Source organism: Corythoichthys intestinalis, chromosome 6, assembly GCF_030265065.1.
Source record: "Corythoichthys intestinalis isolate RoL2023-P3 chromosome 6, ASM3026506v1, whole genome shotgun sequence".
Taxonomy (NCBI): domain Eukaryota; kingdom Metazoa; phylum Chordata; class Actinopteri; order Syngnathiformes; family Syngnathidae; genus Corythoichthys; species Corythoichthys intestinalis.
Genome location: NC_080400.1, coordinates 31,711,375 through 31,729,319, shown reverse-complemented (window position 1 = coordinate 31,729,319; position 17,945 = coordinate 31,711,375). Strand labels below are relative to the sequence as shown.

The window sequence follows — 17,945 nt, the reverse complement described above, 5'->3', positions numbered from 1 at the left end:
TCGTATGCTCTTTAAGCGATTTAAAAAAAAAAAAAAAAAAAAAAAAAAAACATGACTGGAGACAGAATGGTGGACAAGACTTCGGCGTAGTAAAGTCGAAATCGCGCAAGTCTGTTATGTCATAATCCGAGACTACCCGTATTAGGTTGTTAGGTTAGCTTTGCAAATTCTGGATTTTACTAAATTAGGGTTTCACTTGCCTGGCAAGAAAGAAGGAAATTCCTGATGCATTGATTCATCATGTACTGTAGTACTGTCATGCGAACCTCAATTGTCCAACAACTTCCCCAGTCATGTGATGTTCGAGCCTATCAGGAGAAAGAGTCGGGAGCTACATATGTGACCAGAAAGCAACTACCGTTTCTGCTTGAATGCAATGTCAGAGTACAAAGCAGTTTTTGTTGGTAGTTCAACTTCTGAAGTATTTTTTTTCTGTAGATGCTCTTAATTTCCTCACTAAAAGAAGAGGACAGAACATTGGAGTTTCAAATTTAGATTTGATACTGGGCTTTGAGTTGCAAATTTGGGGTTTGAAGCCAACGTTAAGTCAATGTCATATTATATATTTAATTTAAGGTTTAAGGAAGGACATGGTTTCAAATTAAGGTAGGGTTCTGAATTTCTCAAGCCATCCTACCTGACATTGACATATGAACCAGAACAGAGGCAAGAAAAAAAAAGCCCCACAGTTGCTGCACGGCCAATTAACAGCAAAAGTTTCCCACATTGATTTCCTTTCACACCCACTAGCCTGCCCGCTTATCCACCGCCTCTGCGCCACCTTGATGGAAACCAAACACTCAAACTATTAAAAAACTGACATGAGCGGGTGGATGGAGAAAAGCCCTGGAGGATGGATTAGAAGTGAAGAGGAGGAAGAAGAAGTCTATCTTGGACTCTCATTATTCTGGCAGGTAGCGAGTAACGACTGTGACTATTTACGGTCTTCGCTGTTAATGAAGCGACACCGAGGAGCGCATTAGCTTGTATTTCTGCGTCCAGAGTCCAATTAAGATATAAACTGCAAGTCTACACTGTTGTTTTTCCCTGTGTGAGACGTTCTATCTTTTAACAGCAGCGAGGGTCTCCATGTTGATTGGTGGTGTTATCGTCTGCTGTTAATGGAGCCCCTTCATCAGTACTCCTTTTGCCCTATAAGATCATCCCCAAAGGCTCTCTCTAATTAGAATTAAGATCATCAAATAGGGAAAAAAATTGAGATCAAGAAGTCACTCAGGTGTTCAACATGGTGCTTTATCTTGTTTGTGCACATTGGCCACCAGGTTGCAATATACAGTGGGGCAAATAAGTATTTAGTCAACCACCAATTGTGCAAGTTCTCTTACTTGAAAAGATTAGAGAGGCCTGTAATTGTCAACATGGGTTAACCTCAACCATGAGACAGAAAGTGGAAAAAAAAAGAAAATCACATTGTTTGATTTTTAAAGAATTTATTTCCAAATTAGAGTGGAAAATAAGTATTTGGTCACCTACAAACAAGCAAGATTTCTGGCTGTCAAAGAGGTCTAACTTCTTCTAACGAGGTCTAGCGAGGCTCTACTCGTTACCTGTATTAATGGCACCTGTTTTGACTCATTATCGGTATAAAAGACACCTGTCCACAAGCTCAGTCAGTCACACTCCAAACTCCACTATGGCCAAGACCAAAGAGCTGTCGAAGGACACCAGAGACAAAATTGTAGACCTGCACCAGGCTGGGAAGACTGAATCTGCAATAGGTAAAACGCTTAGTGTAAAGAAATCAACTGTGGGAGCAATTATTAGGAAATGGAAGACATAAAAGACCACTGATAATCTCCCTCAAACTGGGGCTCCATGCAAGATCTCACCCCGTGGCGTCAAAATGATAACAAGAACGGTGAGCAAAAATCCCAGAACCACACAGGGGGACCTACTGAATGACCTACAGAGAGCTGGGACCACAGTAACAAAGGTTACTATCAGTAACACAATACGCCGCCAGGGACTCAAATCCTGCACTGCCAGACGTGTCCCCCTGCTAAAGAAAGTACACGACCAGGCCCGTCTGCGGTTTGCTAGAGAGCATTTGGATCAGAAGAGGACTGGGAGAATGTGTTATGGTCAGATGAAACCAAAATAGAACTTTTTGGTAGAAACACAGGTTCTCATGTTTGGAGGAGAAAGGCACCTGAATTGCATTCGAAGAACACCATACCCACTGTGAAGCATGAGGGTGGAAATATCATGCTTTTGGCTGTTTTTTCTGCAAAGGGACCAGGACGACTGATCTGTGTAAAGGAAAGAATGAATGGGGCCATATATCGAGAGATTTTGAGTGGAAAATCTCCTTCCATCAGCAAGGGCATTGAAAATGAGACGTGGCTGGGTCTTTCAGCATGACAATGATCCCAAACACACAGCCAGGGCAACAAAGGAGTGGCTTCGTAAGAAGCATTTCAAGGTCCTGGAGTGGCCTAGCCAGTCTCCAGACCCTTTGGGGCAGTTTTTCTGCAAAGGGACCAGGACGACTGATCGGTGTAAAGGAAAGAATGAATGGGGCCATGTATCGAGAGATTTTGAGTGAAAATCTCCTTCCATCAGCAAGGGCATTGAAGATGAGAGGTGGCTGGGTCTTTCAGCATGACAGGGCAACAAAGGAGTGGCTTCGTAAGAAGCATTTCAAGGTCCTGGAGTGGCCTAGCCAGTCTCCAGATCTTAACCCCATAGAAAATCTGTGGAGGGAGTTGAAAGTCCGTTTTGCCCAACGACAGTCCCAAAGCATCACTGCTCTAGAGAAGATCTGCATGGAGGAATGGGCCAAAATACCAGCAACAGTGTGTGAAAAGCTTGTGAAGAGTTACAGAAAACGTTTGGCCTCCATTATTGCCAACAAAGGGTACATAACAAAGTATTGAGATGAACTTTTGGTATTGACCAAATACTTATTTTCCACCATGATTTGCAAATAATGCAAACAATGTGATTTTCTGTTGTTTTTTTCCACATTCTGTCTCTCATGGTTGAAGTTTACCCATGTTGACAATTACAGGCCTCTCTAATATTTTCAAGTGGGAGAACTTGCACAATTAGTGGTTGACTAAATACTTATTTGCCCCACTGTAGTAACGCAAACCTTTCCCGCCTCAGTAACGGTAACGGCGTTGCCAAGATGAGAAAAGTAATTAATTACATTACTCACTAGGGGTGTAACGGTACACAAAAATCTCGGTCCGGTACGTACCTCGGTTTTGAGGTCACGTTACGGTTCATTTTCAGTACAGTAAGAAAACAAAATGCAAAATATAAATGTGCTAATTGTTTATTAATACCTTTTTGCTTTCAACAATAGGAACATTAGCCTATACAAAGGTAGAATTCTGCTCAAAAAGTAGCGGGTATTTAAAGATAATCCAAAAACAATTTGCCTTTCAGACCCTGCGTATTGGTCAGCTTTCTTTCTGAAAGAAACAAGAAAAAAGAAGTCCTGTGCTAAAGAGAAACGCGATCCTAATGACAAAGATTTTAACATGTATTTTACAAATGAAATGTCTCACTGAATCATTTTTTCCCCCTTGTGAACGGTTTTCAAAAGCTTTATTGGTGGATTTTCTCAAGTTAAAGCGCCACACAGAAATTAATACATTTAATTGTGTAAGCAGGATCTGTATATCATTCTTATTATTTAATTACAGGTGTTTTAGCTCATTTCAATTTGTTTTATTTAAATGGGCTATTATTTATTTTATTATGTGTTTATGTTTGACAAATGTGATGTAGTATTCATTTATATTGTATATTTTATTTTGTATAACTTTAGTTCCTATGTGAATATTAGTTCCTACTTGTTTTGTTGTAGTAGGAGGGTTTTGTATTGAACACGGGGCCGTGTTGATTATTATTATAGCAGAGAAGACAGCAGTAAATCAACAAAGACAAGTCAACTGTGCCCCGATCTACCACTCAAGAGATCTGATGGACTCAAAAAGTGGGTTACGATTGCATATTAGTTTGAAAATCAACCAGATCCACCGTATTTTTACACGATTGACTTCCGGTCTGACCGATCCTAGCTAGTAGTATTGACGCAGGAGGGCAAATAATAAACTCTGCAATCCTTTTCGCGTGCGTCACGTTGAGCCGCTTCTGGGACGCGTCTAACACGTGTCCCTATGCGACTGGTGTGCATTGGCTGATTGACTTTAACGCCCGTGTTTCACTGCGTTCTCGCGGCGGCCACGTCGCGCCGTTGACGTTTCTGGGTTATACTGTCCTACCATGTTGGTCCTCATTATCGTAAAGAAGACGGAGTAAATATAATCTACACAAAGAAACTGTAACCCGATCGACTCACAGCCTCGAAAAGTAAGGGTTACATTACGTCAGAAACTCGTTCAGTACGCTTCCGTTCCGAACCGAGCACCACGTACCGAAACGGTTCAATACAAATACATTTACCGTTACACCCTTATTACTCACTACTGAAAAAAATAACTCCGTTAGTAACGCTGTTATATTCTAACGCCGTTATTAACAACACTGCCAGATACCCATTGCATACACCCTGCTACTAAGATCTATTTTAACACAGCTCTTCCTCATACACATTCCGGTCTTGCACTTGTCTACATTCACATCACATATTCCAAAGTGTATGCCTGTTCACCATTAACTTACAAATGTGCTAGGGCTTTGCAAAGAAGTAATATATAAAAGATCACATAATCCCTCACAAAGTGGCCCTGGAGAGTGCCAGTCTAACGGCGTCTCCAGAGGCTTCGGAAGCGGCCTGCGTGCCAGACAGCTGCACATCACACGGTGCATCCACCAGGACGCATCCTGGGCTGCTTCACAGCTGCGTGTCCTTCTTGATAACTGCTCCGCTGGGACACCAGCCAGCATTTTAAAAATTCAAATGCAATTGCTCACCGAGTATTAACAAGTGGAAGTGACAGGCGACAGAGAGTTACTGACAACTGCTCTTTTTTAGGCGCATTCATTAACTGGTGTAGCATTAAATGTTTTTGCAAGCATACGTGCTAGTTATGAAAAACGTGTTGTCAGTGCTGCTACACACATTTATTTACGCAGTTCATTCTAAAGAGCATATAACTCTTTTCAAAGAGCTTTCAAGAGCTCCACGCAGGTGCCCCCAAGTAGATTTGCCCCGACTTTCGAGATCATAGTTTTCTCCGTTAAATGTGGACAGAAGTGATGATTTTTGGGCAAAAAAAGGAAAGGTCAAAGATATGAGGGCACCTTAGCACAATGTCACTTACAAATCAAGTCAGAAACCTTGGCGTAATTATTGACTCAGACCTAAAATTTGATAGCCATCTAAAGTCCGTCACTAAATCCGCTTATAACCTCCTAAAATTATAGCCAGAATTAACGGGCTTCTGACTCAAGAAGACATGGAAAAACTTATGCATGCATTCATTTTCAGCAGACTGGAATATTGCAATGGTATATTTACAGGTCTTGATAAAAAAAATCAGTCAGGAAGCTGCAGCTAGTACAGAATGCTGCAGTGAGTCCTCACAAATACAAGGAAACTGGACCACATTACATTGGTTTTGAAATCGTTACACTGGCTTCCAGTGAGTCAAAGGATAGACTATAAAATACTACTGCTCGTCTACAAAACACTTTGTGGCCTTGGACCAAAATAAATGCTTGATTTGTTAGATTCCTATGAAACATCTAGACCCCTAAAGCCGTCTGGAACCGGTCTCTTTTATGTTCCAAGAACAAGAACCAAGCAGGGTGAGGCAGCATTTAGTTATTATGCTCCTCACCTCTGGAACAAGTTACATGAAGGTCTGAAGTATGCTCAAACTGTTAGCTCCTTTAAATCAGGGCTAAAAACGCTTTTGTTTAGCACTGCATATCCATAACTGTCTATATATTTCAATCTATTTGCTTTCTTTTCCTCTTGTGCTTTATCTCCATTGCTGATTTCAATTATTACCAGTAGTAGTAGTACGCAGTAGTAATATTATTTTTTTTTTTAAATTATCATTATTATTATTTTTTATTCTATTAGTGATTAAATGCGATTTTTATGTATAATTTTATTTCCTGTTTCGATTGTATTTGTTTTTACGTTCTATTGATCTAATGTGATTTTTATGATCCTCATGTGATGTGAGGCACTTTGAATTGCCTTGTGTTGAATTGTGCTATATAAATAAATTTGCCTTTGCCTTTGCTTTTATATTTGTCGTTATAGCAGGTGGCAAGCTAGAGCCAGTCTCTCTATGAAAAACACTGGAAAACACTAGAGTGAAGAAAATGTGGACATGAGGGAAAAGAATAACTTGCTTTACATTGGTAACCTTGGCCTTGTAAGCAAAACAGTACTTGTACACAGTGTTCAAAAAGTAGACAAAACATAGTGCTATGGTGACAACAAATGATTGTGTGTGACGATCTGAAATGAACTAATATATTTTTATGTGAATTGCAAGATCTCACCCCGTGTCGTCAAAATGATAACAAGAACGGTGAGCAAAAATCCCAGAACCACACGGGGGGACCTAATGAATGAACTACAGAGAGCTGGGACCACAGTAACAAAGGCTACTATCAGTAACACAATGCGCCGCCAGGGACTCAAATCCTGCACTGCCAGACGTGTCCACTTGCTGAATCCAGTACACGTCCAGGCCCGTCTGAAGTTTGCTAGAGAGCATTTGGTTGATCCAGATGAGGACTAGGAGAATGTCATACGGCCAGATGAAACAAAAAATAGATCGTTTTGGTAGAAATGCAACGCGTCGTGTTTGAAGGAGAAAGAATGGTGAATTCTATCCAAAGAACACCATACCCACTGTGAAGCATGGGGGTGAAAGCATCATGCTTTATGGCTTTTTTCTGCAAATGGACCAGGATGCCTGATTCGTGTAAAGGAAAAAAATGAATGGGGCCGTGCATCATGAGATTTTGACTGAAAACCTCCGTCCATCAGCAAGGGCATTGAAGATGAAACATGGCTGGGTCTTTCAGCATGACAATAATCCCAAACACATTGCTCTGAAACAAAGAGTCATCATCACTGCTCACAAACATCACTGCTCTCAAGGAGAGCTGCACGGAGGAATGGGCCAAAATACCTGCAACGTCGTGTGAAAATCAGTGTTGTTTGTGGCAGCCATTTTAATTTTCGTCTTAGTCTTTTGGACAAAAATAGTTAATATTCTTAGTCATATTTTAGTCATTTCAAAATGTGTTCGTCTTCGTGTAGTTTTAGTCAACGAAAACTCAGACAAATTTTGTCTTGTTTTAGTCGAAAATTCTCAAAATGTTTTCGTCTATAAACCTAAAAAGTAGGGCTGTCAAAATTATCGTGTTAATGGGCGGTAATTATTTTTTAAATTAATCACGTTAAAATATTTGACGCAATTAACGCACATGCCCTGCTCAAACAGATTAAAATGACAGCAGTGTAATGTCCGCTCGTTACTTGTTTTTTGGTGTTTGGCGCCCTCTGCTGGCGTTTGGGTCCAAATGATTTTAATGGGGTTCAGCACAATGAGTGAGCATGGTGTAATTATTGACATCAACAATGGCGAGCTATTAGTTTATTTTTTGATTGAAAATTTTTACAAATTTTAATAAAACGAAAACATTAAGGGGGTTTTAATATAAAATTTCTATAACTTTTACTAACATTTATCTTTTAAGAACTACAAGTCTTTCTATCAATGGATCGCTTTTAGAGAATGTTAATAATGTTAACGCCATCTAGTTGATTTATTGTCTTAATAAACAAATACAGTACTTGTGTACCGTATGTTGAATGTATATATCCGTCTTGTGTCTTATCTTTCCATTCCAACAATAATTTACGAAAAAATATGGCATATTTTATAGATGGTTTGAATTGCGATTAATAACGATTATTTTTTTAAGCTGTAATCAACTCGGTTAAAAATGTTAATCGTTTGACAGCCCTATTAAAAAAGTGTGTGAAAAGTGGACTTGCCCGGGCAAAAGAGGATGTTTGGTCACCCTACGCTATGCTAACGCTACAAGCTGGTTTTGTGTGTGAGGATCACTCAGACCTTTAAAGGCTAAAGCAACATGGCATATCTAGCCAAAATAAGAAAACAAAACTTACCAAGCAGCACCAGACACATATGTTTCACAAAAGGAGCCGGGAATGGACACACGCCTATGTGTGGGGCAAGGGGCGTGAGGGGCGCAGCACAGCACGTCACATGAGGAACACAACCAAACACTGCTAAATGCTTTCTAGCTACACATACAATAGGAAAATATCACACATTGTGAATTCATGATGCAAACTATGGCGAATTTTCATCTCATTCTCGTGTCGTCAGACGACAACTGGCATCCATCTTGTTGTGTTTTAGTCTCCCAAAACATGTTTCCAGCGCGCCACCCTGACGTCATCGTCATGAAATAATTGTTAACGAAATGTTTTCGTTATCGTCATTGTTGACAAAAATAATACTGGTGAAAACCTTTGAAGACTTACCAAAAATATTTTCACCTGTCATTGCCAACAAAGGGAATATAACAAAGTATTGAGATGAACTTTTGTTCTTGACCAAACAGTTATTTTCCACCATAATTTGCAAATAAATTCTTTAAAAATCAGACAAAGTAATTTTCTGGATTTTTTTCTCATTCTGTCTCTCATAGTTGAGGTGTACCAATGATGATAACAGGCCACTCTCATCCTTTTAAGTGGTTGGCTGACTAAATACTTTTTTTGCTCCACTGTATGACCGGAATATGTCTGTGATATCGCCGGTCCTCAAGCAGATGTATCCTCCTCTACTAAGCTTTTCTATTTTCGATTTATTTTTAATTTTGACAGGGAAGTCACAGGTGTCGTCAGGTTTTTAGTCGTTTATTTCAGAACTTGTGCAACACAAAAGGGTTGGTGTCCTCCGTAGCCAACGACAACAACAACATGAAAAGAGAAAATTAGGGGTGTCAAACGATTAAAATTTTTAATCGAGTTAATTACAACTTAAAAATTAATTAATCGTAATTAATCGCAATTAATCGCAATTCAAACCATCTATAAAATGCGCCATATTTTTCTGTAAATTATTGTTGGAATGGAAAGATGAGACACAAAATGGATATATACATTCAACATACGGTACATAAGTGCTGTATTTCTTTATTATAACAATAAATCAAGATGGCAATACCATAATTGGATAGAAAGACTTGTAGTTCTTAAAAGATAAATTTTAGTACAAGTTATAGAAATTTTATATTAAAACCCCTCTTCATGTTTTCGTTTTAATAAAATTTGTAAAATTTTCAATCAAAAAATAAACTAGTAGCCCGCCATTGTTGATGTCAATAATTACTTACACAATGCTCATGGGTGCTGAAGCCTATAAAATCAGTCGCACCCAAGCGCCAGCAGAGGGCGGCAAAACTCCGAAAAACACAACAAGTACAGCTTTCACTCTGCTGTCATTTTAATCTGTTTGAGCAGGGCATTTGTGCGTTAATTGCGTCAAATATTTTAACGGGATTTATTTTAAAAATTAATTACCGCTCATTAATGCGATAATTTTGACAGCCCTAGAGAAAATAAAAACTTCCCACTCTTCCGCACCGCTCTGTCTCTCTCATCAGTCACACGGTGCGTTCAGGAACAGCATGCAAAACACAACCGCCACATTAGAACCCAATTCGTTACATTATTATTATTTAGGGATGTCCCGATCGCATATATTTGTACCAGAGTCCGAGTCACCTGATTTTGACAATCTGCCGATACCGAGTCCCGATCCGATACCAAGAAAAATATTGTTGAAAAAAAAATGTTATCTTAAACATATTACCGTCCCACTAAATTATTTTTAAACAAGAAAAATGCTTCTCTTTATTAAATGCTTTATTGAGCGAGTCCACTCAAACCCACTCACGCTTCTGAGAAAGCCTCATGGCACACTACCGCTAGTGTTCAACAAGCTCACCAAGCTAATGAATTCGGTGCTTTTCAAGTTAGCGCTCCCAAGCTTCTCTGGCAAGATCAAAGCTTTCACAGCTGTCACTCATCATTACCTTTAACAAGCAGCTGCTCGGTGAGCAAGAAAAGCAGCAGGAGGGAGAGTTCAAGGCTGTGCGAGCATGATGCAGAGAAACAAATATATTTAATTGTAAACCCAAACCCGATCCTTTTCACCCAATTCCAATCCTCTGAAAAATGCCGCAATTTCCGATCACGTGATCAGATCGGCATATCTTTATTATTTTTATTATTAAATTATTATTTTGGTTTGTATTTATAATTTATTTGTTTTGCTCTGTGTAATTGCTATTTTTAATAGTACCTGCAGTATTTATGAAGGATTTAGCGTAGGTTTTTGGGCTGTGAAACGAATGAATCGAATTATAATGTATTATGGGAATATCCCGCTCGACATACAACCCATTTTGACTTACAAACCAGGTCCTGGAACAAATTAAATTCATACGTAGAGGTACTAGTTTTGATTTTATTTACTGAAGGGAGGACAGGAAAGAGTAGGATATTTTTGGAGACCTGCATGACTCACGGACCCACAGTTTAGGAACCACTGCTATCAGTGCTTCAACATGGTTGTATCTCGCCCGTTGACGCGTTGCAGCCTTGGCCCGGCTTCGCTGCCACTTCCTGTAATCCCAGAAACTGATAGATGGCGTTGACAGTCAGTCTGTGCAAGGGGAGCGTGTCGGGCGATGCCATCTTTTCCCCGCGCTGTCACGCCGATGCACACACATCCATTAAAGTTGACTCAGCTGACACACACACATATGTAGGCACTCACTAGTGTAAAGAGGTTTTATTCTTTGTGACACAACAAAAGCTTTTCCCTAATATCTGCACGATAGGGACAAAGCTATTGGGACACGTAGACAAGTTCTTAACCTTTGGATTTGATTCAATTTTGAGCAGGATTAGCAGGATGCATGCTTGATATTTAAAAACCGGATGATGATTTCTACACTTTTATCCCTCTAGTCTGAATCCGTACAGCTATGACGAGAGCTGTGTTTCAAGCAGCGTGGACCACCTGCCGCTGGCCGCCCTCCCACTGCTCGCCATCGTGTCGCCACGCTACCAGGATGCTGTCGCGACCGTCATTGCCCGCGCTAACCAGGTGTACCGCAGCTTTCTGCAGTCCGATGATGGGCAGGGCTTCTCGGGAAAGGTGCGTGGATTTGATTCTGATGTTTTGCCTTTATATGGCTTACATTGTTCTTATTGAAAAAAAAAAGGCGAATGTCACCTATGATGTCGTCTGTCAAAGTTGACTGTTTTAAAGCATGTGTGTCAAACTCAAGGCCCGTGGGCCAAATTTGGCCCACCACGTCATTTTGTGTGGCCCACAAAACTAAATTACAGTGAGTAAAATAAGTATTTTTAACACCCTATGATTTTGCAAGTTCTCCCATTTGGAAATGATGGGCGGGTTAGAAATTTTCATGGTAGGTGCTTGTCCACTGCGAGAGACAATCTAAAAAATGAAATTACAGTTTATGTTTTTTCAACAATTTATTTGTATTATACTGCTGCAAATAAGTATGCGAACACCTGATAAAATCAATGTTAATATTTGGTACAGTAGTCTATGACTACAATTCCAGAGGTCAAACGTTTCCTATAACCTTTTACCAGGTTTGCACAGACTGCAGCAGGGATTTTGCATCACTGCTCCACACAGATCTTCTCTAGATCAATCGGGTTTCTGTGCTGACACTGAGAAACACGAAACACAAAGATTTTCTATTGGGTTTAGCTCTGGAGACTGGTTAGGCCCCTCTGGAACCTTGATATGCTTTTTACAAAGCCACTCCTTGGTTATTCTGGCTGTCTGCTTCGGGTCAATACCCGGCCATGACCCATTTTCCCAGGCCAGACCCAGGTTATTCCCCCAAATCTCACAATACATGACCCTGGTCATCCTCTCCTAAATAAAGTATAAAATAGTCGTCTAGTCCCATATGCAGAAAAACACCCCCAAAGCATGATGCTACCACCACCCCATGCTTCACAGTAGGGATGGTGTTCTTGGGGTGGTACTCATCATTCTTCTCCCTCTGAACACTATGAGTAGAATAGTGAAGACCAAAAAGTTCCATTTGATCTCATATGACCACACGACTTTTTCCCATGACTCCTCTGAATTATTCAAATGGTCATAGGCTAACATAAAACGGGCCTGGACATGTGCTGGCTTAAGCAGGGGAAACTTCCATGCATGCATGATTTTAAACCAGGACGACTTAATGTATTACCAACAGTAACCTTGGAAATGGTGGTCCCAGATCCTTTCAGGTCATTAACCAGCTCCTTCCGTGTAGTTCTTGGCTGATTCCTCACCATTCTTAGGATCATTGAGACCCTACGAGGTAGATCTTGCATGGAATCCCAGTCCAAGGGAGATTGACAGTCATGTTTAGCTTCTTCAATTTTCTAATAATTGCTCCAGCAGTGGATTTTATATCACCAAGCTGCTTGGCAATTGCCCCTAACCCAGTCCAGCCTTGTAGAGGTCAACAATTCTGCCTCTGGTGTCTTTGGACAGCTCTTTGCTCTTGACCATGTTACGAATTGGAGTCTTACTGATTGTATGAGGTGGACAGGTGTTTATATGCAGCTAACCGCCTCAAACAGGTCAAAAGTCAGACTCAAAAAGTCCACCTCAACTCCTTTTATTCGGACTTTTTAAAGGTGACTAATAGGTCTTTTAGGCTCACAATTCTAGCTAATAGACCGGTGTTCACTTATTTGCAGCGGTATAATACAAATAAATTGTTTGGTTTTTTTAAATCATACACTGTGTGACACTGGATTTGTTTTTTTAGATTGTCTCTCACAGTGGACAAGACCCTACCATGAACATTTCAAACCCGCCCATGATTTCTAAGTAGGAGAGCTTTCAAAATCGCAGGGTGTTCAAATACTTATTTTCCACACTGTATGTGCATCAACTTCATTCCTTGCTAAAATAATACTTAAAGTAAATAAAATTTCTGCAGCCCTTAATCTTCCATTGAGGACAGCAGAAATTTTATTCATCAGATTTGCTGCTTTTTTTCCTTTTTATTTTTTAAATTACTAAAAATTTAAAAAAAAAACATTTTTTAAAGTGTTTTTCACTTTTTGTCTTTTTTTATTAAAAGATGGAAAAAGTAAAAGATAAATAAATAAATAAGTAAAGGCCATATCTAAATGATTTTCCCCTTCTTGTCTCCATCAAAAATGTAATTAAATATAATAAAATTGAAAAATCAATAACAAACTTAAAAAAAAAAATCAAATTGATTCAAAATGTTATAAGTAAATAGATATAAAAAGAATATTACCTATTTACCCTTTTTAATTTTTCATGGAAAAAATGTAAACATATATTAATAAATAAAAATGAAAAATATTAAGTGGCTCAAAAAAGAAAATTTGGACAGTTCTTTAGCCAACAATGCCTCTGATTCATTACATTTCAAAATAGTTGTTGGTTCTTTTGACGATCAAATAATGTAGCCCTAGTTGGCAGATAGTATGGCCTTCCTAGGAAACCATAATTTCAATGTGGCAGGCGTTTTTAAGAGCTAGTCGCTATTTGTTGAGCTGCTTTTGTTCACCAAAAGAAACTTACAGGTTTGGTGAGTTGGGGGTCGATATAATCTTGATTAGCCAATCAGCCAAAAGACAGAATCAAGAGCTTCAGCTTAAAAGGAACTATGGTAGTTACAATGAAGGTATAATTACATCACAAGAGGCTATTACTCTTGATTAGATCAACTCCTGTGGTGAGTGTGTATGGCCTGTTGGGTTTCACAGACTATTACTTATTATTGTTTCTATACAATTGATGAGTTTTATTCGAGAAAATGGGTTGTTATTTTCATGTTTGGTGATTTTTCTAGTTGTGTTGTTTTCTCCTACGAAAGAGCACAATCAGAACACTCATCAAGCAGATATACCAATGATTAATCAAAAGGAGCTCATTTCAAACCAACGAGCTAGAACTTTGGCTTAATATTTAAAGTCACTGGTCGAAGTCTATGATACTCTGCCAAGGATACTTCTGAGGATAAGCGGTTCAGATAATGGATGGATGTGTTATTAATGGCTGTAAACTGTATTGAATTTTATAATACATTATTAATGAATGGTATAGTTCCACATTGTACATCATCATATACAGAGGTGGGTAGTAACGCGTTTCATGTACCTGTACTCCGTTGCATTTACTTGAGTAACTTTTTGAGAAAAATGTACTTCTAAGAGTAGTTTTACTTTTTACTTGAGTAGATTCATGAAGAAAAAAGGCACCTCTTACTCCACTACTTTGGGCTACGCAAGAGTCATTACATTTTTCCTCTTTATTCTACATATTAGATTATTATTTTTTTGCCAACGAAGCCAAGAGTAGTGCCACTAATTTCACCAATGAGACGTCGCAACAATAATCACATGACTCCATTACACCAATCAGACGCAACCTTGCTGTTCTATTATCATGCCAGACTGTCATGTGGCGCCTTTAAAGCGCCAGAAAAAAAGAAGTATTTGACATCGAGAGCTGCCCTCAACATGACTTGAAAGCGCGGATTTAAAAGTCTCTCCCAGTTTTTATTTGGCACCGATTGACCACGGAAAACCGGAAATATCCTTTTAATTTCATTTTAGTAACTGTGAAGGAACCATTCACTATTTAAACTAAGAACTATTTTCTCCACTAGAGGGCATGCGTGCTCTTTGGACTAATAATGCTTCATTTCTGTCGTTTTTCTCTATCACCAGAATTCAATTGTTATTATTGATTGATTGATTGATTGATTTTTATTTCTTTGGCTTAATGTGGTTATGTAATGGGTTATTTTCCAGTATCATTATAACAACAGTTCACATAGATCAGTTTGTGCTGAGAAAAAAAAATCCTATTGTTTAAAAGAAAAAAAAAAAAAAAAAAAAAACAAATCAAACAAAGATAAGCAGTTATTCACAATGTTATTGATTACTTGAGTATTCTTTTCACTGGATACTTTTTTACTTGTACTTAGGTACATTTTTTGGATGACTACTTTTACTTTTACTTGAGTAATATTATTTTGAAGTAACGCTACTCTTACATGGGTATTTGTATGTCTTTGGCTACTCTACCTCTCATAATATACTTTATTAAAACCATTGCTTTATACTTTTATTCCAGATGTGTGATTTTAAGCAATTACTGTATTTTAAAATTCAATTTGGAGTAATGAAATTACAAATGAAATTATAAATTTATATATTTTTTTGTTGAAAGTGTATTTTCATTCACGTTCTAATTAACATGCATCTGTCTTTTACGGTATGCTATGCTATTTTATTTATATTATGCTGTCATGAAGAGAAGTAGTACAGAGAATAGACCGTTAAAGGTAGAGATGTCCCGATCACATATTTTTGCACCCGAGTCACCTGATATTGAGAATCTACCGTTATCAGTTCCCGATCCGATACAGAAAAAGAAGGTTTTTTTTATCTGAACAAAAGTTCCAAAACATGTTACTGTCCCACCGTGCCACCTTTATAATGTAAATTGTTTTCAAACAAGAATAACATAAAAAAATGCTTGTCATTATTAAATGCTTCATTGAGTGAGTCTACTCAAATCCACTCACGCTTTGACGCTCACGTTGCTGAGAACAGCCTCTAACGTATACAATGAGTTTCCACAGCACACTTATGCAAGTTTAACGATGATTGACACATTTGTGCCTTTGGTCGTAGAGCTACCAAGCTTCTCTGCCAAAATAAAAGCTACAAACCTGTCAATCATCATTAATGTCAAGTACCAAAAGCTGTGGCGCTGTACAAGCATGAAGCAGAAAAATATAAATATATTTTTTGGATTAATAACTCAATCCTTTTCAAATGATTCCCGTCCTCTGAAAAATGTTGCGATCGGCCTGATTTCCGATCACGTGATCAGATCAGGACATCCCTAGTTTAAGTCATTGTTTACAGTGGGGCAAATAAGTATTTAGTCAACCACCAATTGTGCAAGTTCTCCTACTTGAAAAGATTAGAGAGGCCTGTAATTGTCAACATGGGTAAACCTCAACCCTGATAGACAGAATGTGGAAAAAAAAAACAGAAAATCACATTGTTTGATTTTTAAAGAATTTATCTCCAAATTAGAGTGGAAAATAAGTATTTGGTCCCCTACAAGCAAGCAAGATTTCTGGCTGTCAAAGACGTCTAACTTCTTCTAACGAGGTCTAACGAGGCTCCACTCGTTACCTGTATTAATGGCACCTGTTTTAATTCATTATTGGTGTAAAAGACACCTGTCCACAACCTCAGTCAGTCACACTCCAAACTCCACTATGGCCAAGACCAAAGAGCTGTCGAAGGACACCATAGACAAAATTGTAGACCTGCACCAGGCTGGGAAGACTGAATCTGCAATAGGTAAAACGCTTGGTGTAAAGAAATCATTGTGGGAGCAATTATTAGAAAATGGAAGACACACAAGACCACTGATAATCTCCCTTGATCTGGGGCTCCATGCAAGATCTCAGCCCGTGGCGTCAAATGATAACAAGAACGGTGAGCAAAAATCCCAGAACCACACGGGGGGACCTAGTGAATGACCTACAGAGAGCTGGGACCACAGTAACACAGGCTACTATCAGTAACACAAATCACCACCAGGGACTCAAATCCTGCACTGCCAGACGTGTCCCCCTGCTGAAGCCAGTGCACATCCAGGCCCGTCTGCGGTTTGCCAGAGAGCATTTGAATGATCCAGAAGAGGACTGGGAGAATGTGTTATGGTCAGATGAAACCAAAATAGAACTTTATGGTAGAAACACAGGTTCTCGTGTTTGGAGGAGAAAGAATACTGAATTGCATCCGAAGAACACCATACCCACTGTGAAGCATGGGGGTGGAAACATCATGCTTTGGGGCTGTTTTTCTGCAAACGGATCAGGACGACTGATCTGTGTAGAGGAAAGAATGAATGGGGCCATATATCGAGAGATTTTGAGTGGAAAATCTCCTTCCATCAGCAAGGGCATTGAAAATGAGACGTGGCTGGGTCTTTCAGCATGACAATGATCCTAAACGCACAGCCAGGGCAACAAAGGAGTGGCTTCGTAAGAAGCATTTCAAGGTCCTGGAGTGGCGTAGCCAGTCTCCAGATCTCAACCCCATAGAAAATCTGTGGAGGGAGTTGAAAGTCCGTTTTGCCCAACGACAGCCCCAAAGCATCACTGCTCTAGAGAAGATCTGCATGGAGGAATGGGCCAAAATACCAGCAACAGTGTGTGAAAAGCTTGTGAAGCGTTACAGAAAACGTTTGGCCTCCATTATTGCCAACAAAGGGTACATAACAAAGTATTGAGATGAACTTTTGGTATTGACCAAATACTTATTTTCCACCATGATTTGCAAATAAATTCTTTAAAAATCCAACAATGTGATTTTCTGTTTTTTTTTTTTTTTTTTCACATTTTGTCTCTCATGGTTGAGGTTTACCCATGTTGACAATTACAGGCCTTTCTAATATTTTCAAGTGGGAGAACTTGCACAATTAGTGGTTGACTAAATACTTATTTGCCTCACTGTATTTTAATTTTATTTTGTTCATGTAACACACATTTTAATTCCTATTTCATTTTTAATTTAATGTAAATTTATTAATTGTTTAAGGTTTTTATTATCCTATTATTATGTATTTTTCCTCCCACTAATTTATATTGTATCTCTATCTATCTCTCTCTCTACTGTCTGTTTTTTAGTGAATATTCTTTTTTTTTTTTTGTATTCCTCTACTGTCCATGTATTTTTATTGAATATTCAATTTTTTTTATTTTTTATTTTTTATTTTTTTTTACCTTTTCAGGCCATAAAATCTTTTTCATGGGCTTTAATTTTGTCTCACATACTATGTAGTGATGAGTGAACTATACTGTATTTGCACCTA

The 17,945-nt window shown here is 38.7% G+C and overlaps 1 protein-coding gene across 1 annotated transcript in view; it reads left to right on the top strand.

Moving 5' to 3' along the window:
- Positions 1–17,945, top strand: part of pitpnm3 (PITPNM family member 3) — a 166,693-nt gene that overhangs the window by 84,332 nt on the left and 64,416 nt on the right. The window contains exon 6 of the mRNA XM_057838597.1: positions 10,982–11,171. Coding sequence (XP_057694580.1) covers positions 10,982–11,171 — 190 coding nt within the window. The remainder of the gene's footprint in view (positions 1–10,981; positions 11,172–17,945) is intronic.